The following is a 16,865-nucleotide window of genomic DNA, read 5'->3' on the forward strand; positions in this document are numbered from 1 at the left end:
CATGATCAAATGGACCTTGACTTCCAAAGGACTTACGAACACCCATTTGTCAGCACTAGTTATCTAAAAAGGCTGATGTATGGCTGAATACTGCTGATACTGCCAGCAGGTATAAAAGCTGTAACAACCGTTCAAAAACTCATTCAATTGTTTACTGTATTTTCGCGCAACTACGAGTAATACGAAATTCTGGTTCGCTAATGGCTGTGTGCGTGGTGGGGCAGAATACCAAGCAGATACTTATGTCCGAAACTGCATATCAGACGAAGATTTGCTTTTCTTAATGGATAAGTTTAATCATGGCTTTAATTGTAACGTTTATAAATAATAAACCAAGATAAACTTATTTAAGCTGCAATAACAACTGAACGTAACAATTAAAAAAAAACTCAATTAACATGAATAGTTTTATTTAGTTGTTCGTCTGTATAGGAATTGAAAACCTTTTAAAACTTTATAAAAATAAATCGTTTATATTGCTTCGATATTTAAAATCTACGCTCAAACTTAAAGTGCTATTTAATTTTTTCAATTTTCAAAGCGTTAAACATGAATAGATTGCCTTTCTGAAGGAATTTCTCATTTCTTTGACGCGAACGTTTGAAGCCATAACAAGAAATGCAATTTTAATATTTCACGTAGGAAATAGAAAATATGGAAAATGGCAGAGCGACATTAAAATTAAAGGCATTCAAGCGTTTCACTATTTATTTCTAGTCTATTCATACAGTACGACAGAGAGCTCACTGTAACGTTTAGGTAGGTATACATATTTATTATATTAAAAATGAAAATTTCTAGACAAATACGTGGTTATGTGAACGGTAGGTAAATAAATACTTACACAACAAAAATGAAGAAGTGAACGATGAAGTGAACAAATACATATACAGTACAGTCTGTTACCGGCAAGTGGGCTTTTTTTCAAACAGGGTAAAGTAACATAGTTCTTTAACTTAACCATAACCTTAATTTAATTATTAAACTAAAATTCAGACTTTATTAACTTTCTAACAAAATTTTAACTGGCAGCAATGTACAGCACAGTAAATTGACAAGTAAGTGCTAATGACAGCTTTTCATACTTTGTTTATTACGACGTTTATTTCAAGAGTTAGCGATACTAACAGCACTTAAGATAAGTAGGTAAGTACCTACACCAAATTAAAGGCACTGGTCTCATTGATAAACACTTTATTACCAACTAAATTAAACTTAAATACAAACCCCACATTATAATAAAATAATACATTAACCCCACATAATTCGAGTACTTGACGTTGGTTTGGTACCTGTCTGAGGTGTTCGATAATCCTTTCCTCAACTTGCACTGGCACGATTCCATGCGTGGCCCTTTTAGGCTGACCAGGGGCGATTGCCTATTCTCACGAACTCGCTGAAAAGCTGCTGTTATCAATCGAGCATTGTGTGGATGATGTCGTCAATTTGGTAATAAGTGTTTCCGATAAAGCCTTAATCCTTGAGCAGTTCCACGTGTATCAACAACTCTCGAGCATCGTAACCCATTTTAAAGAAAATTACCAGATTAGCAATTTTTTTGGTTTATTTTGACAACCCGACGTGTTGACGACTTTTGAAATTGTCATGTCAAAGTTTACACAAAACTCTTTAATTAATGTATTAAAACCTCCACACATGAACGCAATGATAAGGACGACAATAATTTTGTGATAGTTGTCTCAATTTTTTACCCCCGTACCACGGCATGCCTTGTACCACGTGCGTTAGCGATATGAGTAACGACAATTACGCAGTACACCCACTACATTGCGTGTGCGGATTTCGGAAATTTAATTGAGCAGTTAATTCACGTAATTATGATTTGCTAATACACGCAAACAACTGCTAATGGGTCATATTATTATCAGTTTTAATAAATGCCCGCATGCCGGTAACACACTGTATATAATAATATAAACTATCTTCCTTTGAATTTGTAAATCAGTGATCTATTGAAACAGCACAAACCGTGATTTCTTACAAGAATACAAACTTCTTTACTTTTTATTAAACTTTGTAAAGTAGGAGTACTCCTGTAAGAGTAAATGTTATTTACTTACGAAGTTTGATTGCTTCAATAAAACTACCACCGTCCACACTGTTAAGTGTTAACTAACAATCCGTAAACCTTACCACTAAGGTATAAAGTCCACCGAAGGTCAGTTATTGCCGTTAGTCTTGCTCTTGCTACACCGAGGCTTAATCTGCTAAGTACTGTACAGGAAGCTTCGCTAACTTGTTTTCTTTTCAATTTCTACGGCAAAAGAGTGGGTTGTTTGTTTCATTTAACTGGATCCAATGCCATAACGCGTAGACTAATTAATTTGTTTATTTTGAGAGAGACCCTTTCGCAACGGTTTTTCCAAACTCGAAATGTTATTACGAGTATATACAAGCTTTTATTTTCACAGAGGCCGCCGGAAACGTTGTTATAGGTCTATTTTTATTTTATAAGCTTCACTTTATATATACACTTTATTGTTTTATTTTTAATTTCCGAGTCGTTTTCCATCTACTTCCTTATTTGCCGGTCGTATAATTGTATGTACATACCTATGTACATTAGGTACAGATGTAGTGAATAAATGTTTTCCATCGTATTTTTCTCCGAAACGTTCGTATTTGTCGTGCTACTTCAGTCAACCTCAGTACTTTTTGTACCGAGATTGAATGAAATAGCAAGACACGTTGGTACGTTTAAGTGAAAAAACGATGGTAAATAATAGGCCTGATGACAAATTTTGAAAACCCTTTTAATATCGTCGGTACACTTGTATTAGTTCCGAAAAACACTATATTTCAGTTATACTCATAAGATTTAACATAGATAATTGCATTTTATTATAGCTAGTTTAAACTTCGCGCGAAAACGCCTCGCATGCCATTTGTGACGTCATTATTTAGTTGGTGGTAGGGTGGTAGATATTGTTTACATACTTACAGTTACGAATTTCCCTTGAATCCGAATGATATTGTTAATTCAGCACCATATATTACGATTAGGGATGATAAATACATTACAAAAATTTATCACAATAACTCATTTTACACAAAAACTCTCACACGGTTGCAGTTTAAGATGAATTATTTAGATACATGTACATTTTGAGTGAAAATCACCGAACGCCGGTTTTACTTTTTAATTTTTCATTTTTTCTAGTAAGACAGCCAACATGGCAATGATAGTTCCATTCAGCCAAATAATTAAAAATGTTTGTTGTTGAAATATCGTATTATTTAGCATTTTATTTAAGTAATAACAAATAGATATCTACTTTATATCGTGTAATAATATTTTTTGGACGTAATAAATGTTTAGTGGCGAAATAACATTTTTTTTTGCACCTTTCGAACTCTTTGGTGCCCACGTATAGATTTCGGTCAATGAGGTTGTCTATGTTGCTCTAAGAAATATGTTATGGATTGATGACGTCACTGTTTGGAACGTTTCTGATTGGCGTTTCAGTAAAAATGGCCGATTGGAGAATTTTGCACTTTTATTTTATTGAATATATTAATAATCCTTCAGTTTATACTGAGATTGGGCCATTTTTTAGAATCATATTAACATATATGTTTCGTTGAAACCATTATTTCCATGATTCTTTGTTACTTGCAACAGGCCTATTATGCACTACATATTATCTAGCTGTAACAAGGGCTCGCGTCCCGTCCGGGTTTCGTTTAGGTACCCATTGTCGGGGCCCCGTTCTCGTGTTACATGAAACCGGATTTGTGGCCCGTTCGGAACGGGTAATTAGGGTCCGTGTACCCGTGTTATCCGTGTGTCCGGATCCACGGATATTAATTACACACGGGTCCGGCCCGTTCTCAACGTATAGTGGCGATCGGACGCGTTCTTTATAAGAGCGAAGAATGAAAAACTTATAACGAACTATAACACATTAACTATAACAAGCAAAACAAAAAAAAACAGAACGACAACAACTAAAGACTCGGAGCCGAACGCTAATCCGGAGCCGAACGCACTACACGGGCACGGACTTTGACGGTTCGTGTAGTTCGGACGCTTAGCACCGCCGGGGCTAAGAACACGGACATACGGGTTGGCGTGTACTTATAGCACGGATATCGGGAGCCCTAGCTGTAACTATGGGGATCAGAGCATGAGTCCCCTATCCTGTTTATTGGCGCGTAATGTATAATTAAATATCATATTTAATTTAGCAATTTAAGTAGTTCAGCCAGAAAGTGGTTGGGGACGGTATCTACATGTTGGCATAAAGTGTCAATGATAAATTTTAAGTTTTGACCACAAGGCGGCTGACCAGCCAATGCGTACATCTATATAGAGCTGAACCAAACAAAAAAGCTTTTTAACCCCCACCCAGACCCAACCAAAGGGATTCATTAACGAAGTATGTATATGTGGGTCTATCTGAGGCATGGTAACGTCCAAACGAATAAAGCGATTAATAATCTCTATATATCATTTTATTGCGAGTGTTTATATTGATAATTGAATTGAGAATATGTAGTAATTAACACATTTTAAATTACTAACATTATAAAACGCCATGTCCTTCAAAACTCTGAAGTAATAAAATCCTTTGTGCATTCCACTCGTGCACATTTATATTAATAAGTAATAGAGGCTTTCAAGATTTGCACGAGCGAGGAACGTGCTAGAATATAGGGGGCAGAGATAATCCCGCGTACCTACAATTGGAACATTCGAACATAATGAAAGTTTCAAAGGTATTTGGTATATTATCATTTGCCTCTTTTGTAGTTTTTGATAGATGTACTAAGTGAGACATAATTTTGGTAAAAATGTTAATTTAATGACATGATGGAAGCATTTTTTGTTATGTTCCTTCTACTTGTTTTTACTTAAATAGGATTGTTAGAATAAGAAGGTATTTTTTAACAGATGTCCCCCGCCGCGTCTGTCTGTCAGTATGTTCGCGATATTCTCAAAAACTACTGAACAGATTTTCATGCGGTTTTCACCAATCAATAGAGTGATTCTTGAGAAAGTTTAAGGTGTATAATTTGTTAAGATTTCATGTAGGTAACCCGTGCGAAGCCGGGGCGGGTCGCTAGTTTCTAAATAAGTGACAATTTCATTGAATAACCATTTTTATCACGGTAAGCTATCTTATATTCAAATTGGTCAACTGCCGACCTCTCATTAAATTTAAGAATCTGTAATTGAAGTATAGCCCGTAACAAGGCCCACTTTTCCTTTGTCACATCGTTTTCGCTTCGTTATGTATACCTACACCAAACGCGCGGATAACGAGCTCCAAGCACCCGACGAAACGAAACGTACGCCTGCACGACACACAGCCCTATCTCTTTCTAAACCAGTAAAATAGAGAAAGACAGTAACACATGGCGTAAACTTTTACATGAATGTGCGGTGTTTGCGATTGTTTACAGTTGTACCCTCGCTCAAATGATACTTATTACGACACGTAGGTCTTTACCTCACTTCAAATGATGACATAGACTTCGTTTATTACATTATTTTGATGTTTACTCCGATTTCCGAGCTCGGTTTATTATTCATATATTGAATCAGACTCATATTTTATGTGACGTCTCTGAATTTATTTGTATTGTCAGCAGCGGTGTCGAAGCTGTAAAAATAATCTACTTTTTTCGGCAATAACAGTAATCCCAGTCTACCGTATTTCCTTTAGATCTGTCTGTCTAAGATAGATAAATGGTCTAATAGTTAGCTACGGAAACAGGTTTGCAATTTATAGAGCAACGAAATCCCTCTAGTTAGTGTGCCATACTATCATTATTAATTTATCCGGACGCCTGGCAGCTGTTCAGCGGTGGGTGTGACAGAGGTTGGGCAACAAATGGGTTGTAAACACAATTGAAAGTGTGCAATTTATAGAGGGGACCGAAAACGGGACCTTATAGTAATAAGGTTGCTCTATATGCTATATGCATTGCTCTATAAATTGCAAACCTATTTCCGTAGCTCTCCGTCTATTAACGCCTTCCGAAGCGCGCCTCTTGCGTCGATTGCGTTGTGTCAAACCTTGGACCTGACTAACGGCTCGATTCGGAAAATGAATTAGATTTCTACTAGACTTCAACAAGTTACGATATGGATAATTTATTGATATTTGTAAGATAGATATGTCAAATTTGACGTTTCCGCGATTCTGGAGGTCCTCTTGAACGATTTCGACAAGTTATGACTTAGATATCCAAGTCACATCTAGTCGATATCTAATGTAGATCTAGTTGATCTCTAAATCGTCTCTAGATCTTGTGATTATCTCGAAATCCGAATAGGCCTGTAAATGACTGGTTGATATATCTTTGAACGAACAATTTTACTTATCCATTGAACTACGACTATTTCTAATACTTATTGAAATGAAATTGGTATAAGACAATTTCGAATTCCGACTTTCGAATGAAGAAGGGGAATAAATCAAACCTGGGAACATTAGTGAAAAAATAGTTTTTTTTAACTAAGTTCTGAAAAGTCTATACATATTTATTGGTCTGATGATATTTAATGGATAAGCTATTCTAATATGGGGTATTCCAGAAAACGTGTATACAAAACTGTACACCAGTCTCACACGGCCTACTTCATGCATACGCATGTACTCGAAACTCGAACAGGGATATTACACATGCTAACCGAGCGAATGTAACTCCAATGCACTAGCGAACCAATGTAAATGTTATCTCGAGATGACTAACAACAAAGCTTAACTGGAGAGGCACTTATACTAGTTGATCTATGTGAGCTCACGAAGCTATTGGAATAATCCCATGTTCCATGCATGCTAGATGTCGTGCTGTTAACCATGCACCCCAGTAAGCTGTACTCATAAATATTTCAAAAGTCACCAGGCCTGCTGAGAAACTGATTTGGCACACAATGCAATAAGAGTAAGAGTCCAATGTTAAACGTAAAACTGAATTTTTTTACTGAAACAGAACTAAACTGTTTTGTATTTTGCAAATGTGTAATCTTTAATGTATTGTTATAAAGCGAAGGTTGGTCAGGCTGAAAAAATTGAATAGTGTGAGATCGTTTCGGAGGCCAAGATCCTCTTTGGATCGCTGAGCCATATTAGTTAGTTAGTTAGTTAGTTAGTTAGTTTAGTGTGAGATAATAGTTTATTACTTAAGCTTCTAAAAAATTACAAGTATTAAAATTGTGTTTGCCTCTTTCATATAATTTACATTGTCATGCCCATGTCAATACAGAATCTATCATTTTAATTTTCTATCGACACCAGGTCTGTTTTTTGGTACCTATTACTGTGTTAGTACGCCATGAGAAAGTAAGGATTTTATAATTACATATTTATCAATTTATTTACGAATCGTAGTGTGCGTTATCCGCTACTTACTATAGCAATTGTTATATTAGCTTTTACGAAAATACACATACGAACAAAAACTACGTGCAATTACAGTTAATTGCATTCTAGCGATAAAACATGCTATTGGAAGACATACAATAAGGCAGCTACACAAAATAAGGACATTACGTCCTAGTTATAGCATAAAGCAATTTTAAGAAAGTCTACCTCAAGCATGTAGGTAGTTTTCGGAGTCGGCGACCTGCTGATAGTAGTGAGCGTCCGGCGTTGCCAGCTCGGCGGCGTAGTACAGCGTGTCTCCGTCCCGCACCGGCTGCAGCCGCGCCAGGCTCAGTGGCGACGCCTGCCCGTGCAGCGCCAACTGTTCCAGCTTCTCCATCACCCCCGCCTGACACTCGTTTGCGTGCGAACGCATGTGGAAATTCAAGTGACTCGTCTGCTTGAACCGCCGCCCGCAAACCGAACACTCGAACGGCTGAATGTTAGTATGCGTGCGCATATGCTGCCGCAGATGGACGGATTGGGAGAAGCACTTATGGCAAATAACGCATTTGAACGGCTTTATTTTAGTGTGGATGCGTAGATGCTGATCCAAGCCGGCCCGTTGGGTGAAAGCTTTCGGGCAATAGGTGCAGGCGAATGGACGGACGCCGCTGTGCATTCGCATGTGCTGCTGTAGGCCGCCTTGCTGCGTAAAGCGCTTCGCGCAGAGCGAACATTGGTGAGGCTTGACTTTAGCGTGAACGGAGCTGTTGTGTTCATCATAGTCCAAACTGTCATAAAACGTCACATTGCATAAACGACATGAAAACGTCGCGCGGGTCGACGCCCTCAAGCCTAGATAAAAGTCTTCGTCCAATCGTTTCTCGCATATTTGGCAGCGTAACGCGGCCTTTCGTCGCTTGGTGTGCTCCTCTCGGTAGTGAAGGGAGTATTGGCAGCAGTTGAAGAACACCTGGTGACACTGCATATCAGGCCGCAACGTCGATGGCAAGGTGCACGTGAAGGGACCCCTGTGCGGGGAAATAATTATGATAAGAGTACAGAAGACGATGGATGTTACCAATATATCTTTAAATTTATCAATAAACTTGAAACCCCTTATGAAAGCTACGAGACTCCATAATCGATCGCTCGCGCTTATGGAGCGTCTAAGAAAAGAGCGTTCATAGAAGTGTAGACTAACCCCCTCTACCTTCACTATATTTACCCAAGATGCCACCCCTCCCCACACCTTCCAGTGCTGGATAGAACTCACCTCAAGTCCACAGTCTGTTTGGCCGGTTTCATCCTCGCTCTTTTGACCACACCCTCGAGCCGGCGCCTCTTGTCATCGATGCTGACTCCCTCTACCTTCACTATGAGGAACGTGGTGTCTTCAGAGTATGTTTTGGTCGTTATACCGTCCTTTTGGATTATTATTTCGCTTGGATCGTACGGTTTTTTCAACGGATAGAACTTGTAGTCGTAGCTGATAATACTCTAAAAGTGTAAAAACTCATTATTAACGTGACATTAATAACAAACGTGGCAAGAAAAAAGTCCACATATAGAAACACGCATATAGCAAAGATAACTACGCATCCTTATTTATCGCGCGTTATTGTAAGAGCGTATAAGCGTATGTTACAAACTTCTAAGGTAAGTACCCCTATTAACGACCCCATTAAAATTGGCATTCATTACCGCGGTATGTACGAAATAGCGTTTAATAAGAAAGCTTACTAACTTTCTTTGAATCTAAGAACACAGAAATAAAGCCTTATCTTTTGACTGTCGAATAAGTATAACATTACTACGAAAACATCACGCAAAAAAGTCGAAAATCGTAAACCAGCGCATCAGGAGCGCAAGATTTGGTTGCTCCATACTAACACGCAACACCTCAAGTAAGTAAACGCGTATTCTATTTAGTGATTAGCGTAATAATAGTAAATATTATGGAAAGACTAAGACTTGAGATTGATTCTTAGTTATTATCTTTATGATTCCCAAATACTTTATTTGTGATATTTGCTCGCCAATAGGAAAACAAATGGAAATTAAAAACCTCGGTGTTAGGTTCCATTTTCTTTGTGTGACACCTAATTTCGAGGTATACCTCGGTAATAACGGAAACGGTATTTTAGATTCGAGCGATCTTATATTCATATATAAATGCACATTTCCTTGACTTTTGATGTTATTGAAATATTTAACCACCTATAAAGCTAAAGAGCTATTAACGTGGTATGAAATCTATGCAAGAACTCTTAATTTTGGTTACAATTATAGACACCTTCTCAGACGTTTTCTTCGAAACCCTTATATGAGAAACTCGTTCAAGTATTCATATAAAAACAGAAGTTTGGATATAAAGTTAATTTTAACCATTGTTTTGTAATATTTGGAATCATCTATACTGATTGTATTAAATAAATACGAGATAACTATTTATTTTTATTAGTCGTAAATGCGTTTTTAAATTATTTGAATTGAACCGTTTAACGATGGTTAGAAAAGACATCACTCGGTAATAAGCTGTATGAGAACCTAATACAGACCCAAAACTTTAATGTAGGTACCGTTGCACACAATATTGTTTCAAAGGCAGCAAACATAAAAGGATATATGTAATTATAAATAAAGTCAAAGTAAATATTGGTTTTTAGATCTTTGCCTAGAAGTTAGCATTTTTTTTATACAACACTTGGCTATTGTGATAAATTGATCATATAGACAAAGGAATCATATAGGATTATATAGTAGTGCTGGAGTAGAAAAATACATTTTATGTTATTTTAATAACAAAATAGACACACAAACATACAACATTAACATTAACTTACACAGATCTATATATTGTGTAAAATATAATTGTGGTAGCTTAAACTTTTTGGCGCAACTTGCCCTCCACGTCCGGTTGAAATAATTAAGTACCTATTTATTTAACGTAGATAGGTAATAAATTAAACAAGAATTTCGACAGCATCACACTTGCTCGTAAAGGGTAGGTAACCCACGATGTTATTAGCGTTAAAGGAACCAACTATTTTTAATTTAAATTCATTAATTAAGTCTTATAATATGAAAAGCGTACTGTACTGAATACCTATACCATTAAATTTTTTATCCATTATTGTCAAATAAATATTATTTATCATAATTATGGAACTAAAAATGTGACGGATTATCCACCCTCGTAAAAAGGAACCCACATCCGCGGTATTTGGGTAACAGTGGTCCATTACCACGGTAATAGGCGATTTAGACATGTTAGTTTTGATAATTATTTCTTCCTTTATAAGTTTCTAAAACAAGGCCAGAAACTAAAATAATATAAACTTTAATTAACAAACTAACATAAAAAAATATGTCTTGGTTCATACACCGCCGGTTTATGCTTCATTTTTGGCTCTTTTTGGAAAACTTGCTTAACCCCCTCGTTAATAGGGGTACTTACCTTACCTACGTTGACGCGCCCATAAGCTCGTATTACCTATGTCTGACACCGATACAAGGCCTGAAATATCAAAGAAGCATGTGTACGCTAAATGGAGAAAGCGTGTAAGCGCATAATAGGTATTAAAGAACTTATAGATGGCGAGAAGTAAGAACTTTACCTCTAGACTGAAAAACAGCTTATCTCTCTAAATATTATGTCATTTATGTCTGTGGTTGCGTCTAATGACCACCATTTTTGACATTATTATACTTATTATTATTATTATACTTAGGATATTTTTACACAAATTGACTAAGCCCCACGGTAAGCTCAAGAAGGCTTGTGTTGTGGGTACTCAGACAACGATATATATAATATATAAATACTTAAATACATAGAAAACACCCATGACTCAGGAACAAATATCTGTATCATCATACAAATAAATGCCCTTACCGGGATTCGAACCCGGGACCATCGGCTTCATAGGCAGGGTCACTACCCACTAGGCCAGACCGGTCGTCGACATATGTACAGTCGCCATCAATGTATCGAAGCGGCCAAGATGCTCACTAATCTCTGAACACGCCCCTATTATCAAGGCGCTAGATTGCGTGTTCTGATATTTTTAAGCACCTCGGCCGGTCCGATATATCTGATGGCGACTGTATTTCGCTGCAATTTAATGTAGACTTTTACTTTGACAATGGCCGAAAATTGACCTAATTTTAAGTACTAATGTAATAACAAAGCTCGACTTGCTTGGCTATGCGCCTGGCCCGTGGCCGACTGGAACTCGGCGTCGCTGCCCGAGCACTGCCCATCGTGTTGCATGTTCTTGTGGTTATGCAAGGCGACAGCATTGTAGAATGTCTTGTGGCATAAGCTGCACACGAATTTGGCGCCTGAGTCGTCGTCCCACGGCATTGGATTCTGAATATAATTGAAAAAATATATGCTGAATATTAGGCTACGGCCTAGCGGTGAATGCTCCAACATAGTGCACCGAAGATAGTCATGCGATTAATATCGCATTATTCCGCTTCCTAGATGCAGTGTAGTAGTTGTGGAGGTTCTTAAGGGATGTCTTTGACCATCATTTGGCATTACTTGACTGATACAATAATGATAATGAGCCCACAAGTGCATTTATTGTGCTTATTTTACGGCCAGTCAGGAAAATCGGATGAGGTAAAATGCATCGCCAAGGAAACTATTCACTGTGTTCATTTTTATATTAAAATAAGTTGATATCAAACTAATTAATGGATTAAAATACCTGCATAGAGAAAATGCCATTGGCGTTACCCGGTTCTTGCATGATGTAAGATATCCTAGTACCGTCTATGTCCATGCTGTAAGGTAAATAAAATTAAGTTTTTTCTTAATAAGATTTGACTGGATATACCTTAATATAGAAATGTACAAACCTGTCGACCATGGTTACGTTTTGAGGATCAAAACTTAAATATACGTGTAAATATAAAATCTAACAACTTTAATTGACTAATGTCACATAAATTTGACATAAATAGACAAGACATTTTTTGACATTTACGTACCTATGACCAAAGCCTATGACGGAAAAAAGCTTTGACGGAACGGAACCAAATAATTAGTTTCTTTACTTGGCCGCCTTATTAGATAGGTACGTATTAAATTTTTTTCCACGAAAATTGCCTTAAATAATTAGTTTTGCACCTGTAAGCCGTGACGTATCGCGTTTGTCGATTGTGATCGGATATTCTTTTTTTTTATTAGGAGCATTGGCAACACGGCCATCAGCTCAAACAAAAATACATTACAAAATATAATAGAACCTTAACTTCTTAAATCGAAGATTCTGAGGGACCACAGACAATTTTTTTTCTAAGGATACATATAGCTGGTCAAGCAAATCTTGTCAGTAAAAAAAGGCGCGAAATTCAAATTTTCTATGGGACGAGATCCCTTCGCGCCTACATTTTTCAAATTTGCCGCCTTTTTCTACTGACAAGATCTGCTTAACAAAGTTTATGTACTAATAATGGATATATGGATAGCAAATCTTGTCAGTAGAAAAAGGCGCGAAATTCAAACTTTCTATGAGACGATATCCCTTCGCGCCTACATTTTCCAAATTTGCCGCCTTTTTCTACTGACCAGATCTGCTTGACCAACTATACCTACTTTGTATTTTTTTACACTGAGTTTAACGAGTCAAAAAAACTTTAACCTGTTTCACAAACTACATATTTTTTTCTCTTTATTTTTTGATGCCTGACTAATAGGGAGTAAAGTAAATTACTGCAACGTTCTGCCGCCAGAATGCAGCACTAGTGCACATAGTAAACTATAAAGTTACTTATAGGTACATAACAACAACCAGCCTTAAACAGTTTTTTTACAAGTTTTAACTATGACATTGATGCATCAAGGCAGTTTGTTTACAAGTTTAGTGGCCTACCGCGAAACGCCAAATCGAAATTTCGTTATCTGCCTCTCTATCGATCGAACAGGCACTAGTGATAGAGAGGCAGAAACCGAACTTTCGATTTTCGTGTTTCGCGGTAGTCCCTGTGATTGTGCTAGTGACGCCCTCTACGCAGAGTTTTGCGTAATATTCCCTATTATAAGGATATACCTAGGTATATATTACAGATGAAACTTAGGTATAGACTGACAAGAAATTGTAGATATTAAAAAGTGGCAACATCGTAGTGTCGTCCTGTTTTCTTAGATTGGTTTGAAAGGGACGACACTACGATGTTGCCACTTTTTAATTTCTACAATTTCTTGTATTTGTATTGTCCTGCCGGAAGCGTAATTTTTCCATTTTTTCCTTTAATATAAAATTCTTGTATTTGTCTTGATTTTGAGCAAATATTTTGAAATCTTAACATAGCGTTTTTGCTTTTTTTTATTCTGTTCTTAATGACCTGGATACAAGTAATTTGGCCAATAGGCCCGTGACACAAGTTTTTTTATCTTATACCTTTAAAAAGCCTTTAAACGAGCAATTCTTGTATATTTATTTATATACCTATACATTTCTGGGATCTCGGAATCGGCTCTAACGATTTCGATGAAATTTGCTATATGGGGGTTTTCGGTGGCGAAAAATCGATCTAGCTAGGTCTTATCTGTGGGAAAACGCACATTTTTGAGTTTTTATATGTTTTCCGAGCAAAGCTCGGTCTACCAGATATTTTTTATTATACGCACTTTAAGTTTCTATGAAATAATAATATATATTATAAATATTATATTATGGGCATAAAAGTCATGAAAATTCCTTAAACTTAAGTTTCTTTGTAAAGAAATAAGTAGCAGCTGACGAATCATATTTTCTGCACGGGCTTTCATTTGCCCAATTAAATAAGACTCGGTCTAACGAAGCCCCGTCTAATGAATGCAACGCGCCACGAATCTTGCCTCGCCTTCTTTCCAGCTTCTATGCGAATAAATAATGTCACACTGATATTCCGTACTGGAATTAAGGTTAGAAATTCTGCAATCTGCATAAATATAGAAAATGATAAGTAATCACTATTGTCACGATTCGAACGTTCAGTTCGTCACTAATTTAATTTTTATCTGAGCAGTGACAGTGCCCGCAAGGCTACAGCAGTAATGTCGCGACAGTAATACAGCTGCAGTTTCCATCCTAACGTCACATTTAGCAATATTACATCCCCCGTTTAAAGCTGTACCCAAGGCAATAACAAAGATTTAAGTATGCCGTGGGTTCACCCAGCAGGTTATTGAAAAATTATGAAAAATTGGATGATGATTATGGTTGATCAAAACTATCCTACGTTCTTCCCCGGGCCACAAACTATCCGTCTATCGCCATACCTACCAAATTTCATCTATACAGTTGAGCAGTTTAAGCGTGAAGAGATAACAGACCAAACCTGTATGTCCTTTTGTTAGAATGCTATAGCCACTAGTCACTAGGTTTTGAATCCCCTGAGAATTTCCTATTGGAACAAAGGTTGTAAAATGAGATGCCTGCGGCGACAATAGCTGAATGGGGGGCTATTACTGACAGACTCCCTATATAATAATTCCTCGCCGGGTCAGCTTTGTTCTAGATATTTCCACTTGAGTTGTTTTGACAGAGAGTTACTTTGCGTCTGCAACATACGATTTACTCAAATTGTTTTATCAGTTAAGACAAAATAAGCGAGTTAAAAATAGTGAGTAAAAACCTACTCATATTTAACAATGAACTACGGCCCGCGGGCCTAACCTGGTTTGCGTGCCAGCCGACTCGCCCCGCGAAAAGTACCAAATTTCTTGGAATCCGGCCCGCGAAAAGTAACCGAATTTATGGCTCTGGTGGCCCTCGTGGCTTCATGACAAAAGTTTGGAGACTTTGCTATATAAAAACCATCGGTTGGTGTAGGCAGCCTGGCGCAAGTAGGAACAAAAATACAATATGTATGGAAATTAGCATAATACTAATGGCGGATATTGCCCTCTCATTCTCTCAGTTAACGTAGTGGTTATATTCTCTTTGGGTGTAGGTATCCCTAGCCTCTTATCATAATTGCAAATACCACCTTCTTTAGAACGGAAGTTTGAAACAGATAACTAAATGTTACTTTATTCGCCGTTTAATAACACTGACAAAATACCTATACAATATACAGGGTGGCCAAAAAATAAGTGCATTCCCTTGCCAGGGAGGTTTTGGGATTATACTGAGCAACTTTTACAACGGGACCAACCCCGAAACCGTGAAAAAAAAATTTGGCTCTTTCATACATTTTGGCTGGTCCATTTATATGGGAGGGTAAATTTTGTTCGAGAAATTCAAATTTTCTATGGGAAGTTAACCCTACGCGCCTAATTTTATTTAAATTTGCCGTACTTTTCTAATGACGGAAATTGCTTGACACTAGTTGACAGAGTATACATAACATACTTTTCTCAAACATGCAATGAAATATTGATGTTATGTTCCTTATAATAGGCTGCGAAGTATGACGTTTCAGGTGCGGCTAGGACAAAAGGTCGTTAATGGAATTTCATACACATCTTGCAGGCCTAGGCCGGCAAAGTCCTCTTTTTTAATTTTCATTTCACAGATATTTGTGACACAGCATCGTGGCATTCATCCTTAAAAAAAACTAGAGGCAGTATTTGCTTTATGGTTCGTATTGACACTCTGCCACTACGCCTATAAAAAAAAAAAAACAAAAAACAATTTATTTATTTATATTTATTTATTTGCAGTTTTATTTGTATAAAATCAACATTAACTTAATAAATAATACATTCTATAATTTTATAATTTTAAATTATAAATTTAACTACACAAATAAAAACATGTAAAATATTTCATCTAAACGTTAGCGGTAAAAAGGTCTACTCAAACACGCGTAGTTATATTTTTTAAATTGTTATGGAGGTAAAGTTGAAAAATATTCATTCTGTTTTATTGGATTTATGGTGCGTTGTTGATTTTTTGACTTTAATATGAGTTTCGACGAAATAATGAAATTAATATTAATTGTAATCGTAGGTGTTGGAATTGGCAGCGTAAGCAGAATTGATTTTAATAACTTGCTGCCTCTACCGCCAAGTCAAAGACGAAGTATGTATATGGTTGCTTATGGCAATTTTATTATTTGAGAAACTAAGAAAAATGGCTTACAGTTTATTAGAAACAGTTTTGTGGCATATTTTAAATGAATGTAACTACAAATTCGTCAACACTGTGTAAATTATACTTATTTACTCCATGCATAAAGCAACGATGTATGTGAAACATGATATCAACATGAAAGACTATGTAAACTTATGTGACGAAAACGACAGTCAGACGGATACAAGGCGAAAAAATCAAAGATACATGAAAATATACGGGTAGTAAAAATACACGACTCGTGTAAAACATACGCGTGATAATGATATAGGTATGTGTTGGTTATATTTTGGGTGTAGTTTACTTTTAGTTTTTTCTATAAATAAAACTTGGGTTTCGTGGATTTTTTATTTTATTTATTTCATTGCATGTTTGAGAAAAGCACTATACATACCTCGGCGGGAAATGGGGTTGCCCGCGCTCAGACCTATCCGGCCTCGTTTCGCTCGGC

The 16,865-nt window shown here is 36.8% G+C and overlaps 2 protein-coding genes across 4 annotated transcripts in view; one reads left to right on the forward strand and one right to left on the reverse strand.

The window, feature by feature from the left end:
- The window catches only part of LOC134804272 (GTPase-activating Rap/Ran-GAP domain-like protein 3), a 155,423-nt gene that overhangs the window by 46,777 nt on the left and 91,781 nt on the right, over positions 1 to 16,865 (forward strand). The window lies entirely within an intron of this gene.
- On the reverse strand, positions 7,104 to 12,291 carry LOC134805323 (zinc finger protein 454-like). Its single transcript, XM_063778643.1, has 5 exons — positions 12,210 to 12,291; positions 12,059 to 12,134; positions 11,542 to 11,712; positions 8,614 to 8,837; positions 7,104 to 8,368 (listed from the first exon to the last, which is right to left on the reverse strand). Exons 1-5 carry the CDS (start codon positions 12,218 to 12,220, stop codon positions 7,564 to 7,566), a joined length of 1,287 nt encoding a protein of 428 aa, XP_063634713.1. The 5' UTR covers positions 12,221 to 12,291; the 3' UTR covers positions 7,104 to 7,563.

The sequence above is a fragment of the Cydia splendana genome, chromosome Z (genome assembly GCF_910591565.1).
Source record: "Cydia splendana chromosome Z, ilCydSple1.2, whole genome shotgun sequence".
In the NCBI taxonomy this organism is placed as follows: domain Eukaryota; kingdom Metazoa; phylum Arthropoda; class Insecta; order Lepidoptera; family Tortricidae; genus Cydia; species Cydia splendana.

Bases quoted from the DNA above. Each gene is read 5' to 3' on its own strand.
- LOC134805323 (XM_063778643.1), bottom strand. The intron at 8,838-11,541 runs GCAAGTCGAGCT...TTACACTTTTAG, and splicing joins CGGGCCAGGCGCATAGCCAA to AGTATTATCAGCTACGACTA. The intron at 8,369-8,613 runs GTGAGTTCTATC...TTCCCCGCACAG, and splicing joins AAACAGACTGTGGACTTGAG to GGGTCCCTTCACGTGCACCT.